Raw genomic sequence first — 16,974 nt, forward strand, 5'->3', positions numbered from 1 at the left:
TGGCCTCATCAATGCCTTGATGATTGTCTTCTGCTCACTAAAGCTGACACTGTTTTCAGGTTGGTCTTCCACGGCTCCTTCTTTTGCCAGCTCATCTGCCCTTTCATTTCCTGGTATCCCACAGTGTGCTGGTATCCACTGGAGGACAACTCTTCTGGTTTGTCTGACCATCTGTAATGCTTTGGCCAGCTGTGGGAGTTTGTCGTTCTCTAGGGCCTGAAGGACTGAAAGGGCGTCCGAGAGGAAGACAACTTGGTAGCAAGGGTCTGCGGAGTCCTGAACGAAGGAGGCGGCCTGCATGAGAGCTTCTGCTTCTGCTTTATAGTTTGTGCAGTGTTTGCCAGTGGCAACGATGGATGTAGCTGTATGTCCCCCAGGGAACTGGATGAGAATGCCTGCACCTCCATTGAGCACGGCGTTAGTTGCTGATCCATCGGTGTATACATGGATCCACGCCTCTTTTGGGTACTGTTCGTCGATCAGGGCTAAGGTGAGTGCCTGTCGAGCTGTGTCATTCTGATCTTCTCCTGAGGTAACATATGGAACACTGGTGCAGATCTGGATGCCTGGTTTCTCTGTTGCCTTGGGGGTTTCCTCTTCTTCTTGAGTCAGAGGTAGAGTGTTCTGTGGAAGGACTTCCCTGTACTGTCGAGAAAGTCTCTTGCTCTCGTGTACAAAACTGCTCCGTTTAAGCCGGTTCTTGGTGAGGTTGCTCAGTCTGTGCTTCATGGGGTGGTCGGGTAGGCACTTGAGCTTCTCGGCCTGTACCATAGTCTTGGCTTCTCTTCTCTGACAGAGGGGTTGGATGGTGGTAAGCTTCTCCATTTCCTTGATGGGCGTGGATTTCATTGCACCGGTGATGAGTCGGAGGGCCTGGTTTTGCACACGGTCAAGGGTCTGCAGGTTTGTCTTGGCTGAGGTTGACCACGCTGTGGAGCCGTACTCGAGGTGGGGTCTGATTGTTCCCTGGTATACTGTCTTCAGTATCTTCTCGTTCGCTCCCCAGGTGGTACCTGCCAGCTTCCTGAGTATGGCTAGCTTGCGCCGGGCCTTCGTCTCTGCCTGTGCAATGTGTGGTTTCCAGGTCTGCCGTCTATCAAAGGTGACACCAAGGTACGTTGCTTCTTCATCCTCTCTCAGAGGAGTTCCACCAAGCCTAATGGTTCCGGCTTTCTGCTTTGGCGACAGTGTGAATAGGGTGGTGGAGGATTTCTCCTTGTTGATGGAGACGCACCAATCTTCTGCCCATGCGTTCAGCCTATCTGCCGCTTGCTGCATTCTGTAGGTGGCAGTACTTGCGTGCTCCTCCTTGCACCAGATCACAAGGTCGTCTGCGTAGAGAGCAGCTTTGATCCCCTTGGGCATCTCAGACACCAGATCGTCGATGAAGAGAAGGAAGAGTGTGGGGGAGAGGACTCCGCCCTGAGGGACGCCATGACGAAGGAGGAACTTCTTGCTTTTGGTCTGGTCGACGTTAACTCTTGCCCTGCGGTTATAGAGGTAAGAGCGAATCCACTGGTACATGTTGCTGGACACGCCTTTCCTCAGCAGTTTTACAAGGAGTCCATCTTTCCAGACCTTGTCAAAGGCCTTCTGAAGATCTATCCAGGTGACGAAGACCAGCTTCTGTTCCTGAAAGGCATCTTCAACTTCTTGCGCCAGGTAAGTGACCTGATCTTCAGTGCTGCGGAACTGTCGGAATCCAGCTTGTTCAGGGGCGAGGAGGTTCCTGGATTCCAGGTACCACCTGAGGCGCTCGTTCACAATTCTCTCCAGGGTCTTCACAACACAGCTGGTGAGGCTGATTGGGCGATAGCTGGTGGCCTTCTTTGGATCCTTTCCTTTTTTTAAGATGGGGATCATGATCGCTTCTCGCCAGAGTTGTGGTAGCGATCCTTCTTGCCAGCTGCTGTTGAAGACCTCGAGTAGCTTGTTCTCTGCTGCACTACCAAGGTGGGTTAGCATCTCGTTGGTGATGCCGTCTGGGCCAGGGGACTTCTTCGCCTTTGACTTTTTCAGAGCTGAGTGCAGCTCGTGGAGTGTGAGTGGTTGACTCATGGCGTCCACTGTCGACTGTCTGGCAGGTCTCTCTCTTTTCTCTCTTCTTGCTTCTCTCTGTTTCTCGGGGCTAACATGGAGGTTGCTCTCAGCTGCATAGCTTTCAGCAAATTGGTTGGCAGCATGCTTTCCAGTAAGCACCTTCCCGTTCTCTTCTAATGTGATCTTTCCTCTGCTGGTGTTCTCATCATTCAACTGCTTGGTGAGCCTCCAGAGCTTTCTGCCATCCTTCTCAAGGTTCAGAGAGCTTGTTTTCTCTTGCCAGCTTCTCCGTCTTGCCTGTAGCTTCTTTTTGAGAAATTTGGCTTTGGCTTCCTGGAGGCGGATGTTGTTGTTTTGTGACGGGTTGACTTCTGCTTCCCTTCTGGCGTCTGCCAGATCATCATCCAGTTCCTGCAATTCATTGCTCCAGTAGGGCTTATAGTCTCTCCTGGCACCCCTGGGAATGGACTCACGCGCTGCTCTGAGGATGCTCATGTTGAAGTCCTTCGCCACCATGTTGATGTCTCGACCCTCGACTCTGATGTCTTTGGTGAGTTCGCTGGTGCGGTGTCTAAAGAGGAACCAGTTCGCTCTTTTGTAGTTCCACCGTGGGAAGGAAGCTTCAGTGCAGGACTCCATGCCCAGGGTCAAAAAGACTGGCCGATGGTCACTTCCACCTAGCTGTTCTCCGACCTCTCTGCTGGTTAGCTGGTGCATGTCTTCCGTGCAGAAGGCTAGGTCAGGAGTTGATGTAGTGTGCCATCTTCTGGAGTAGAATGTAGGGCAGTCAAAGGGACTGTTCAAAAGGATGAGACCTTTGTCGTCCTGCCAGTTCTCCACCTCTTCTCCTCTCCGATCCAGGTGGTCATATCCCCAACTCTGTGAATGACTGTTGAAGTCACCCACCACGATGAAGTTGGAGGCCTTTGCGGGGATCGTGTCAAGGGCGAGGTGTCTATCATTGGGGCAGTAGAAGTTGACAAGATGGAATTCTGATGTCTTCGTCTGGATTCGAATCACCTGATATTCGGAGTCCTCCATGTGCGTTTCTATCAAACAGGCATTGATGTTGTTCCTGATGAGGGTCAGGATTCCTCCTTTGCTTCGGTCTGTTCTGTCGGACCTAAGGCATTGGTAGCCTCTCACTTTGAAGGACTTTTGGGGTGTCAGGTGCGTCTCCTGAATACAGCAGATGTTGATGTTCTTCTCATGCAGGATATGCTCCAACTCTGTCTTCTTGTTCAGGATACTTTCTGCGTTCCAGTGCATGACCTGAAAAGGTCGCTGCTGACTGGGTTTCTTCCTGGTTGTGGTGGTGCCAGTCACTTTCCTCCCGCGTCCCCTGGCGTGACAAGACGGACGGGAGGGACCTCCAGTAGTTGGGGCTGGGTCCCTTTGAGGCATGGGACCCGACGCTGCTCCACCCTGGGGGGTCCTCAATGGGCGAGCGCCATTTCCATCTGTGCTGGTTGATTGTGTCATCATTTGCGTAAGTGCGTGTACCCGTGGTTTGTTAGAATGCGCCGTGCGGCCCGGGTCCTCCGTCTTCAGCATTCGGGGTTTTCTGTCGGGGTTACCTCACCCTTAGCTCATGGCCCGTACGTCCTACCCTGAGAGCACAGGGGGGAGGATTTTCCGGGATCCCACCCGGGGCCAGTTTGGTCCGCGGCCGCAAGCGGCTGATCTCCATATCTGAAGACCGTTCCCCTATCCGCCACCCGGGGACGCGCTGGGTTGGGGGTGGTCGCCCCACTGAATTTCCCACACTGGGTTAAGAAAGATCAGCCTGTCCCAGTGCGAGCTCTCAAACCAGCTTCATGCAGGCGGTTCCGCACGGTCTGGTCCGATAATCGGTGTGGCCCGGGGAGAGCCTGGACAGAAGATGAGGCCGACAGGAAACGATTCCGGAGGTGGCGGAGCCGTATGAAGCGGTCGTGAGCAGCAGTTGTCGCCCTTGGTCTTCCCGCTCGTGGCAAGTCAGCAACGGAGCCAGTGGCTTGAAACCTGACCCACAGTCTACTGATGGTGCTCTGGGACACGTGGAAGTGCCTGGCGATTGCACTTTGACTTTGGCCTGCTTGTAAACGACCCAATGCAATTTGGCGGTCTTCTCTGCTCAATCGGGCCATCTTTCGTCGCTGAATTGTCGTCTGATTTGTTTGTGGCGAACAATCCGCTTTTATGGGTTTTGGAAGACATGGTGAGAGCTCAATATTCCCCGAGTTTCACGAGATTACACTGAAGCATGACGAGTGGTCATGCCAAATGAGCAATTTTGACATTGTAGCCACTGATAACGCATGCGTCACGTGCAGAGCTCACTTGTGGCAATGGACGAAACATTTTCTGCAGTTTGGTGGATATCCTTGTAGCCATATAACTAAATTAACCAAATATTACAAGCTATGCGTTTCTTTTTTTGAAAAGTATAGTCAAGTTTTGACTAAATGTTTTAACGTAGAGGGGGGAATCGAGACGAGGGTCGTGGTGTGTGTGTGTGTGTGTGTGTGTGTGTGTGTGTGTGTGTGTGTGTGTGTGTGTCTGTCTGTCTGTATGTCTGTCTGTGTGTGTGTGTGTGTGTGTGTAGAGCGATTCAGACCAAACTACTGGACCGATCTTTATGAAATTTGACATGAGAGTTCCTGGGAATTATATCCCCGGATTTTTTTTTTTTTTTGTGAAAGTTGAGGCGGCAATGTCACACCCTCATTTTTCAATCAAATTGATTGAAATTTTTGCCCAGCAATCTTCGACGAAGGCCGGACTTCGGTATTGCATTTCAGCTTGGTGGCTTAAAAATTAATTAATGACTTTGGTCATTAAAAATCTGAAAATTGTAAAAAAAAAAAAAATTTTTTAAATCGATCCAAATTTACGTTTATCTTATTCTTCATCATTTTCTGATTCCAAAAACATATAAATATGTTATATTTGGATTAAAAACAAGGTCTGAAAATTAAAAATATAAACATTATTATTAAAATAAAATTTCCGAAATCGATTTAAAAACAATTTCATATTATTCCTTGTGGGTTCCTGATTCCAAAAACATATAGATGTGATATGTTTGGATTAAAAACACGCTCAGAAAGTTAAAAAGAATAGAGATAAAGAAAAGCGTGTTATCCTTCTCAGCGCAACTACTACCCCGCTCTTCTTGTCAATTTCACTGCCTGTGCATCGAGCGGTGGACTGACGATGCTACGAGTATACGCTCTTGCTATAAAAATGCAGTGAGTTCAGTTTCATTCTGTTAGTTCGACAGCTTGACTAAATGTTGTAATTTCGCCTTACGCGACTTGTTTTTCTCTCGCTTTATGCTTGTTTTCGGATCCTCTTTGTCATGTATTGTATATCATGATAGCCCGGTAGCTTAGTTGGTAGAGCACTGCATGGCCTTGTGATTTTAAGGTCGCAGGTTCGAATCCGGGCCGGGACGTACACGGGTCAACTTTAGGTGCAGACTCAGAGACGGTATCCATGTTCCACCCCCGTGTCACCACAGTGGTTCGTAAAAGACCTCGGTCATACTGCCATAAGTGCAGTTGGCTGATTAACCTAAACATGCAGACACCTGGGTAGCGCGACACTGTTGCTGCTAGCTTTCCACTGGGAGGAAGCGACCCGAATGTCCCAGCGATGGGACAATTAAGTAATGAAAAATGAAACTGACTAAAGTTGTGTTTGTGTCCACAGCTGTACTTCAACCCTCAGAACGTGTGGGTGACGCTCGACCTGCTTGACAGTCCCCCAAGTTACAGTGACGTCAAGGACAGCATAGCTGAGAATTCGCTCAGCGACGCCTACAAGTTTCTCAGCGACTCCTTCAACTCTCATACTATGCAGTTCTTCTTTGCCACGTCTGTCAATGTGCTGGTAAGACGCCGGTCACACACAACGATTTGTCAGGTCACACGGGCCGATTTTCGCATAAGAGCCCGGTCACACACAACGATTTGCCCGGTCACACGGGCCGATTTTCGTGGAAGAGCCCGGTCACACACTACGAGTTTCCCGGTCACACGGGCCGATTTTTGCGTAAGAGCCCGGTCACACACATGCAACGATTTGCCCGGTCACACAGATCGATTTTCGCGTAAGAGCCCGGTCACACACATGCAACGATTTGCCCGGTCACACGGATCGATTTTTGCGTAAGAGAGCGGTCACACACATGCAACGATTTGCTCGGTCACACGGATCGATTATCGTTTAAGAGAGCGGTCACACACATGCAACGATTTGCCCGGTCACACACATGCTACGATTTGCCCGGTCACACACATGCTACGATTTGCCCGGTCACACGGATCGATTATCGCTTAAGAGAGCGGTCACACACATGCAACGATTTGCCAGGTCACACGGATCGATTTTCGCGTTAGAGGTCGGTCACAGACATGCAACGATTTGCTCGGTCACATGGGCCGATTTTTGCGTAAGAGCCCGGTCACACACATGGTGACATGCAACGATTTGCCGGGTCACACGGGCCGATTTTCGCGTAAGAGGCCGGTCACAGACATGCAACGATTTGCTCGGTCACACGGGCCGATTTTTGCGGGAGAGGCCGGTCACACACATGCAACGATTTCCAGGTCACGCAGGCCGATTTTCGCGTAGGATCGAGCTGCGATGGAGCTACAAGTCACTCGCATTTAAGCGTTTCTCTCGTAGCTTCTAACGATAAAACCTGCTTTATTCCTGCGAGTCAATCGCATGTGAGGACAAAATCAGAACGCGCCGTGTGACTGCAACTTAAGGCTTGATGGTTGTGGGATATTTACAGTGGCACTCCTATTTTAGGACCCCCCCCCCCCCCGGCCTCCATTAACATTAATGGATTTCCCCTTTCAAGACCTTGATTTTCCACATTTTCTGTTCATTACAACTGTAAACTCACCTCCCTATATATATATGACTAAGTGCCAAAAGGTGCTCACAGAACAGAAGACGACTTTGTTTTACAATAAAAATGTTTCTAAAAACGTGTGTCTGCTGAAAATTGGTGTGTGTGTGGATAAATGTGCGAAGAGATAGTGGACATAATTTCGTGTGTCTGACTTGAACGGTTTTGATGTTATCTTTGTTTAAAGTCAAAAATAACGCCAAAACCGGCCATCTGAAAACGGACATCGTGATACCTCGTGTTTTGAATATGCCACAGAAAAATAACAAGAAGCACAAAGGAATTGCATTTAGTTTGATTGAATGCCTGAAACATCGCTTTACAGACGAGACCAAACGTCAAATCTAAATCTCGAGAGAATTTTTTTTTTTCGATAACCGAATTTTAAGGTGTCGCACGCAAGATGTGTCGTCATCACGGCATACATTTTTCAATCGCAGATATTTACTAAATTTCTTTTTCAAAAACTCTGGAATTGATGTCGACACGTCAAGCGATAACGGTGTATCAAACTGCTGTCTTTCAAGTAATCCAGCAAAGACTGCAGAACTTTTGAACAGCATTTTTGAAAACGATTTGAAAATTTCGTCATATCTTGCGTGCGACAAAATGTTCGGTAATTAACGGTTATTTTCTTTTAAAAACAAAATTTACATGATCGCCCCCATGCATGGTAAAAGTCTTGTTGACCCTTGTCAGATTTCAAGGTCACGGCTGGGTCACATGTGGTTCAGAAAACGGATGAAACATATTTTTTCAGAGATTTTTGAAGCTAGAACCTTCAAACTTCAAACAACGCTTTTGCTTAATGATTGTTCAACATGGAGAATTCAAGGTTGATCCTTGAGAAATGTGAAGGTCATAGCAGGGTCTCGTGTGGGTAAAAAAAAAAGGAAATTGTATTGAACTTCAATTTATATAAAACCAAAGTCTGGTTGATCTGTTTTAAGATTTAAGGTCAAATCTGTTATTTAAGGTCAAATCAAATAGAAATTTGTTGATGCTTAAATCTTTGAAACTTCCAACAGGTTTGAGGTTTGACAACTTCTGGACTTTGAAATCTGGTATGGTTGATCCTGGTAATATTAATTGGTCAAAACATCAAGATCAACAATTATAAAATAAGCACTTTCACCAATGTCAAGTGAGCAATAGCAGCAAACGTGAGTCTTATAAAGATTATCACTTTTTGTGTGACCTCAACTTGACCCCTCTGAATGCTCTCAATCATGGAAATTGACCACACTTTGATTATAACCAAACAACATCAAAACTTTGGAATGTGTGAAGTTTCAAAGGTGTTGCTTAAAAGGCGTTCGTGAAAATGACAATTGTATGTGTCTGACTTCAATGCGACCCCGCTGCGACCTTGACGTTTGATTTTATCAACCAGACTTTCATCATGTGTGAATGACTTCAAACACTATAAAACTAGTTGAAGAAATTGACAATTTTTCAAAGTTTAAGCCAGATGGCACTGCTGTGACCTTGAAATTTGAGAAACATTAACCAGGCGGTCACCTTTTTTAGAAAATATCCTTAAAGGATCTTTATCCTTACTGTGACCTTGGAATTTGATGAGGTTTAATTTAACTTGCGTAGTGTGCCAAGTTTCAAGGCCCTAGCTTCAAAAACATATGAGAAAACCTCATTGAAAAATGTATATGTTTGACCTCAACGCGACTCTGCTGTGACCTTGACTTTTTCAACCAGACTTTAATCGTGTGTGAACATTATACACTAGAACTGTGTGTATTTTCAAAGCTCGTGCTATAAACGCGCTGAATAAATTGAAAATATTCCACAATTGGACCAGATGTGACCCCGCTGTGACCTTGAACTTTGACAAAGATTAACCAGCAGGTCACTTTTAATGAGGTTTTATAAAAATGCTGAAAGTATGTGAAGTATGTAAAGTCTAACTGATCTAGTATTAAAACATGTAAGACGTGACAACGACAATTTTCCAGTTTGCAAAGGAAATTTAACCTCGCTGTGACCTTGAAATTCAATGTTGTTTAATGTGATGTGCACCATACCTGGAGGTCATTATACTTTGGTTGTGTGCCAAGTTTCAAAGCCCTAGCTTTAAAAACGTGCGAGATAACCTTAATGCTATGACTCAGTGCCGTTTTGAATGATATAACGAACAAAATTATCGTTATTTGTAAAATCATTTGGGTAAATTTATCTTTTCTTTTTGTAATTGGGTTCCAGCATCTGTTGTCTTAACAAAAATCACAATATCAGTCGTGTTTGTCAACTTTTATTTTTTAGCCCCTTTGTCCGCTTTTCGTGCGCACCTTTTGGCACTTAGTCATATATAAAGACACCCCCGCCCCCCCCCCCCCCCCCTCATATTTACAATTACTATGAAATGTTTGCAGATTACACCCCAATTCACTCCAGCAACACAAACTTGAATCGCGACCTCCAAAAATTCGAAGAGAAAATAAAACAGATCTGAAAAAGGATGGAGTCTTACAATGGAGGTACATTTGCAGATGAAATGAACAGAACATGTGGAAAATCAAGATCTGAAAAGGGGGAAGTTTTAAATAGGGGGGACGGGGGGGGGGGGGGGGGGGTCTTAAAAAAGCATGGAGGGGGGGTAAAAAAGCGGGGGGGGGGGGGGTGTTCCCCTGTATTTATAACAGGGTGGTTGCGCAAAAGAGATGGTTTAGACTAACAAGATGCACGCCCCTCCCTCCCCCTCCAGCCCTACCCCCGATTCTGTCAATATCAACCTCAGGCAGGTGTTCAGCATCTCCATACTTATGTTTTTATGTATAAGTTACAGCTCCGTCCATCCATGGTATCGCCTGATATTTTGTCGAGACTGGGTCAATGAATATGATGACGTCACTCGAGGCTCTGCCGAGAGTGACGTCATTATATTCTTTCACCCCGTCGAGACAAAATATCACGCGATACCATGGATGGACGGAGCTGTAACGTATATATGGCATGACCAAAGTAAAGAGAATTTGTCATGGGATGTGGAAACAAATCATTGGAAATTCACCATGGGCAATCAACCCAAGCCTAGAAGTTGTAGAACTATATTTTGTTTCAGTCTTGGCAAGGCCAGTTTTGTCCAGTTCCGGAAAAAGACATCATGATTCATTCACCCTGCCGAGACGAAAAAAACAATTCCATGGATAAAAACGTATAAGCTTATATCCCGTGACGCATCAAAGCTAAATTTTGTTTTGAAATGTCTTCACAACGTACAGATAACTTATAACGACATAATCGCCTTCACAAGACAGGAAAAACGCACACTTTGTTTTTCGTCTGCTACAAATCTAGTCTTGTTGGTTGACAGAGAGAATAAAGCTTCAATCGTACCTTCATCAACAGGAATAAATGCTCAAACCGCTGTCAGTTCGCAACTGAACCTTGGTTTTTTTCTTTAACTTTTTGGTTAACATTGAAACGGCAATCCAAAAGAGTGTTTCAGCTGTTTCAAGACACAGGCTTAGCTCCTTCTTTTGAGTTGCTTTTCAGTCTAAAATGACACCGGAAGCGAACAAATTGTCGCGTATTCTGTCGTCACAAAAAGACGTCATGACAAAGTTACACGCAAAGCGAAAAAGATTTTGACGTCATTTACTTTTGTTCGGAATTTTCTGTCTGTTCCTAGCTTGTCAGTGAAGACCTGACGTGAGTAAGCTTACCCAAAACGTCTTTGTTCTCTATTCACATTGCAGCTGTGAAATAATCAGTCTTGTGTCTCGGTCGTGTAGGTAGACTTTGCTTCTGCAATCATTGTGTTCGTGTTGATGACGGCTTCATAGACAAATCAGCGAATCTATCGTGAGGAAGACGTTTATGTACAAATCACCGAACCCAACCCATTTTTTGTGTGCATTTTTCTGAAGAATAAACTGCATGTGGTTAATTTTATCCGTTCAGTAATGCTTGTCGAAACGAGCCATAAGGCTTTAGAATAAAAGATTTCACGCATTGCTTGGCCATCTGATCACAGATGAGGTCGCAGTTTGTAGGTTGAATCTATGAATCGGCCAGAGATAGATCTGCATTTCTGGTACGACCTTCCAGATTATCAATAGCGGGTTCATGGTCGGGATCAAGAGGTCAAATTTGCGTGGCTCCCAATCATTTCATAAAAGATTTCCATTTTCTTGTTTCTGCGGCTGCGCAAGTTATTTTGCCTAGGTCATGGCCGAACTTTAGGCCTACGGAGAAATATCGCTGGATATTTTCTCCCTACATTAACAGAGACAAAGAAGGGAAGTCATGCTGTATACAATATTATAATTCGTGTATTCAATTGCTCTATGTTTCAGACAGTGACCCCCAACTATGACTCACTGGAAGACCTCACTCCAATCGTTCCTACAGGCAACAGTGATAAATACACATCGGGTAAGTGTCACTCCAATCGTGCCTACAAGCAACAGTGATAAATACACATCGAGTAAATGTCACTCCAATCGTGCCTACAAGCAACAGTGATAAATACACATCGGGTAAGTGTCACTCCAATCGTGCCTACAAGCAACAGTGATAAATACACATCGGGTAAGTGTCACTCCAATCGTGCCTACAAGCAACAGTGATAATTACACATCGGGTAAGTGTCACTCCAATCGTGCCTACAAGCAACAGTGATAAATACAAATCGGGTAAGTGTCACTCCAATCGTGCCTACAGGCAACAGTGATAAATACACATCGGGTAAGTGTCACTCCAATCGTGCCTACAAGCAACAGTGATAAATACACATCGGGTAAGTGTCACTCCAATCGTGCCTACAAGCAACAGTGATAAATACACATCGGGTAAGTGTCACTCCAATCGTGCCTACAGGCAACAGTGAAAAATACACATCGGGTAAGTGTCACTCCAATCGTGCCTACAAGCAACAGTGATAAATACACATCGGGTAAGTGTCACTCCAATCGTGCCTACAAGCAACAATGATAAATACACATCGGATAAGTGTCACTCCAATCGTGCCTATAAGCAACAGTGATAAATACACATCGGGTAAGTGCCACTCCAATCGTGCCTACTAGCAACTGTGAAAATACACATCGGGTAAGTGTCACTCCAATCGTGCCTACAAGCAACAGTGATAAATACACATCGGGTAAGTGTCACTCCAATCGTGCCTACAAGCAACAGTGATAAATACACATCGGGTAAGTGTCACTCCAATCGTGCCTACAAGCAACAGTGATAAATACACATCGGGTAAGTGTCACTCCAATCGTGCCTACAAGCAACAGTGATAAATACAAATCGGGTAAGTGTCACTCCAATCGTGCCTACAGGCAACAGTGATAAATACACATCGGGTAAGTGTCACTCCAATCGTGCCTACAAGCAACAGTGATAAATACACATCGGGTAAGTGTCACTCCAATCGTGCCTACAAGCAACAGTGATAAATACACATCGGGTAAGTGTCACTCCAATCGTGCCTACAGGCAACAGTGAAAAATACACATCGGGTAAGTGTCACTCGCCTACAAGCAACAGTGATAAATACACATCGGGTAAGTGTCACTCCAATCGTGCCTACAAGCAACAGTGATAAATACACATCGGATAAGTGTCACTCCAATCGTGCCTATAAGCAACAGTGATAAATACACATCGGGTAAGTGCCACTCCAATCGTGCCTACTAGCAACAGTGACAAATACACATCGGGTAAGTGTCACTCCAATCGTGCCTACAAGCAACAGTGATAAATACACATCGGGTAAGTGTCACTCCAATCGTGCCTATAAGCAACAGTGATAAATACACATCGGGTAAGTGTCACTCCAATCGTGCCTACAAGCAACAGTGATAAATACACATCGGGTAAGTGTCACTCCAATCGTGCCTACAAGCAACAGTGATGAATACACATCGGGTAAGTGTCACTCCAATCGTGCCTACAATTGCAACAGTGATAAATACACATCGGGTAAGTGTCACTCCAATCGTGCCTACAAGCAACAGTGATAAATACACATCGGGTAAGTGTCACTCCAATCGTGCCTACAAGCAACAGTGATAAATACACATCGGGTAAGTGTCACTCCAATCGTGCCTACAAGCAACAGTGATAAATACACATCGGGTAAGTGTCACTCCAATCGTGCCTACAAGAAACGGTGAAAAATACACATCGGGTAAGTGTAACTCCAACCTTGCCTATAAGCAACAGTGTTAAATACACATCGGGTAAGTGTCACTCCAATCGTGCCCACAAGCAGCAGTGATAAATACACATCGGATAAGTGTCACTCCAATCGTGCCTACAAGCAACAGTGATAAATACACATCGGGTAAGTGTCACTCCAATCGTGCCTATGAGCAACAGTGATAAATACACATCGGGTAAGTGTCACTCCAATCGTGCCTACAAGCAACAGTGATGAATACACATCGGGTTAGTGTCACTACAATCGTGCCTATAAGCAACAGGGATAAATACACATCGGGTAAGTGTCACTCCAATCGCACAACTTTCACATTGCCGAGTCTGCAAGTAAATATTTACGGGTGCTCTGACCTTGAACTGTACCGCTGTTTTCATTTTGCACAACTTTCAGATTGCTGGGTCTGCAAGTAACTACTTGCTGGTGCCAAATCAGGGTAGCTGTACACGGGTCTGTCTCTGTATTTCATACAGACTGCCGAGTCTGCCAGAATCTATTTGCCCGGCTGTAGCGCTGGCTGGTACCTTTAGCTAGTACTGGCATGTACCATTATATTTTCTTTTTTCTCATCGTCTTAAATACCCAGTATGCCATCAACTATGTCGAATTCGCAAGTGCTCTGGCTGGTTCCATATAAGGGTACCTGTTCACAGATGTTTCTCTGTGTTTTATACACTGTACAGCTTGCCGAGTTTCCCATAATTCATGTTGCAGGTGTGCATTCTGGTACCTTAAGCAGGGTACATGTGCACGATCGAAGCCATGTCTAAATTTGGCAAAATCGTCCAGTGCCGCTATTCATGAGTAGTGCTAGAGTCTTAATCAGGGATACACTTTACCTTCAGTGCAGTTCCTCGCGGACTAGTCTATGGTATCTACACTTGACTCCCTTTTTACATTTAGTCAAGTTTTGACTAAATGTTTTAACATAGAGGGGGAATCGAGACGAAGGTCATGGTGTATGTGTGTATGTGTGTGTGTGCGTGTGTGTGTGTAGAGCGATTCAGAGTAAACTACTGGACCGATCTTTATGAAATTTGACATGAGAGTTCCTGAATATGATATCCCCGGATGGTTTTTTTCATTTTTTCGATAAATGTCTTTGATGACGTCATATCCGGCTTTTTGTAAAAGTTGAGGCGGCACTGTCACACCCTCATTTTTCAATCAGATTGATTGAAATTTTGGCCAAGCAATCTTCGACGAAGCCCAAGGTTCGGTATTGCATTTCAGCTTGGTGGCTTAAAAATTAATTAATGACTTTGGTCATTAAAAATCTGAAAATTGTAAAAAAAAAAAATGTTTTTATAAAACGATGCAAATTTACGTTCATCTTATTCCTCATCATTTTCTGATTCCAAAAACATATAAATATGTTATATTTGGATTAAAAACAAGCTCTGAAAATTAAAAAAATTAAAAATTATGATCAAAATTAAATTTTCGAAATCAATTTAAAAACACTTTCATCTTATTCCTTGTGGGTTCCTGATTCCAAAAAAATATAGATATGATATGTTTGGATTAAAAACACGCTCAGAAAGTTAAAACGAAGAGAGGTACAGTAAAGCGTGCTATGAAGCACAGCGCAACCGCTACCGCACCAAACAGGCTCGTCACTTTCACTGCCTTTTGCACTAGCGGCGGACTACGTTCAATTTCATTCTGTGAGTTCCACAGCTTGACTAAATGTAGTAATTTCGCCTTACGCAACTTGTTATTTCTTTACATTCGTATGCTTCCTTGGTGAATATTATATGTCAGGTTGTAAGAAGGCAACGTACGTGTCTTAAACCTGTATCTTGTAAACCAGAGTTCATTCGTTTGTTCGTTTGTTCCCTCATATCGTCCTATAATCACCAAGTTCCCCATGAACTATTTTGCAGGGGTTCTTGCTGGGGTGGGCGTGGCCATGGTTCTGGTTGGAGGGGGCGGTGGAGCGGCCGGAGCCTACTTCTTCTTCAAGTAGACTATGCTGATGATGACACGTTGTGGAACGTTCTGGCTTCTTCTGCTTCTTCGAATTCGTCGCCAAGTCTTCTTTTTAGTGCTTGTTTACTCTTTTTTTGATGTAGTGTTTTTACATTTAGTCAAGTTATGACTAAATGTTTTAACATCGAGGGGGGAATCGAGACGAGGGTCGTGGTGTATGTGTGTGTGTATGTGTGTGTGTGTGTGTGTGTGTGCGTGCGTGTAGAGCGATTCAGACCAAACTACTGGACCGATCTTTATGAAATTTGACATGAAAGTTCCTGGGTATGATATCCCCATACGTTTTTTTCATTTTTTTGATAAATGTCTTTGATGACGTCATATCCGGCTTTTCGTGAAAGTTGAGGCGGCACTGTCACGCCCTCATTTTTCAACCAAATTGGTTGAAATTTTGGTCAAGTATTGTTCGACGAAGCCCGGACTTCGGTATTGCATTTCAGCGTGGTGGCTTAAAAAATAATTAATGACTTTGGTCATTAAAAATCTGAAAATTGTAAAAAAAATATTTCTTTTATAAAACGATCCAAATTTACGTTCATCTTATTCTCCATCATTTGCTGATTCCAAAAACATATAAATATGTTATATTTGGATTAAAAACAAGCTCTGAAAATTAAATATATAAAAATTATTTTCAAAATTAAATTGTCGAAATCAATTTAAAAACACTTTCATCTTATTCCTTGTTGGTTCCTGATTCCAAAAACATATAGATATGATATGTTTGGATTAAAAACACGCTCAGAAAGTTAAAACGAAGAGAGGTACAGAAAAGCGTGCTATCCTTCTTAGCGCAACTACTACCCCGCTCTTCTTGTCAATTTCACTGCCTTTGCCATGAGCGGTGGACTGACGATGCTACGAGTATACGGTCTTGCTGAAAAATGGCATTGCGTTCAGTTTCATTCTGTGAGTTCGACAGCTACTTGACTAAATGTTGTATTTTCGCCTTACGCGACTTGTTTCGGGTTATGTTTACTTTAGAACTGTTGTTGTGCCAACAGCGAGGCAATCAAAAAAAGGCTTTTAATGCCACGTGTTTGCAGCCTCTTACCATGTGAATTGTGTTAGCCAAATCCCAGTACATCGTACAACTTTTATCCGGATGGCCATTCAACGCACACACACACACACACCCACACACACACACACACACACGCGCGCGCTCCTGCACAGTATTCTGGCCTCTGCTTGTCAACATGTTTTTCGTTTCTGTTGACAGTAGTGCCAGACACCAGTTTATACTTTTTTTTTAACACAACAACAGCGGGATTTTAGTCGGATTTTTCGAGCGATTTTGTCATGTATAGTTTTTTTCAAAAACATTGTAATTATTAACAGCATATAAGTATTTGAGGTGGGAACTTTTAGTGCACAAGTCTTGGGGCCTGACAAAACATTACCTGCGTTGTTCTGGTAGGACTACCCTTGGAAGTTTACCGAGTATGGAGACGTTGCCAAATGAAATATCTGATTCATGCTGTGAAACAAAACAATAAATGTGAGAAACACACCACGAATTTTGTGTTGTTTAGTTTTGTAATGCACTGCTTGTTTTACATATTTGAGCTACCATTCTTTCTTTTTATTTAGGAAGCTTTTTCGTGTGCAACCAAAAACAACAAATCCCACAACCGTCATAATAAAACGAGAAACAGGGTTCTTTTTATGGTCTTCCTCCCATCGTCCTCTAATGATACTGTGCGGGTGCATAATTATCTTGATCATCATTCAGCTGTGCCATTATCGATATGGTGACCCGTCAATGCTTTTTGGTTAAAGCAGGCTGGCAAGTCAAGTTGACCCAAAATATGTTCTTGTTTTGAAATCTCGTTTCTCCCGTATTTTA

The 16,974-nt window shown here is 44.2% G+C and overlaps 1 protein-coding gene across 1 annotated transcript in view; it reads left to right on the forward strand.

The window, feature by feature from the left end:
- LOC138981225 (uncharacterized) overlaps nt 1–16,645 on the forward strand; it is a 37,172-nt gene extending 20,527 nt beyond the window's left edge. The window contains exons 13-15 of the mRNA XM_070354070.1: nt 5,737–5,916; nt 11,263–11,341; nt 15,020–16,645. Coding sequence (XP_070210171.1) covers nt 5,737–5,916; nt 11,263–11,341; nt 15,020–15,102 — 342 coding nt within the window. The 3' untranslated portion in view covers nt 15,103–16,645. The remainder of the gene's footprint in view (nt 1–5,736; nt 5,917–11,262; nt 11,342–15,019) is intronic.
- The last annotated feature ends 329 nt before the right edge of the window (nt 16,646–16,974 follow it).

The sequence above is a fragment of the Littorina saxatilis genome, linkage group LG12 (assembly GCF_037325665.1).
Source record: "Littorina saxatilis isolate snail1 linkage group LG12, US_GU_Lsax_2.0, whole genome shotgun sequence".
NCBI lineage: Eukaryota > Metazoa > Mollusca > Gastropoda > Littorinimorpha > Littorinidae > Littorina > Littorina saxatilis.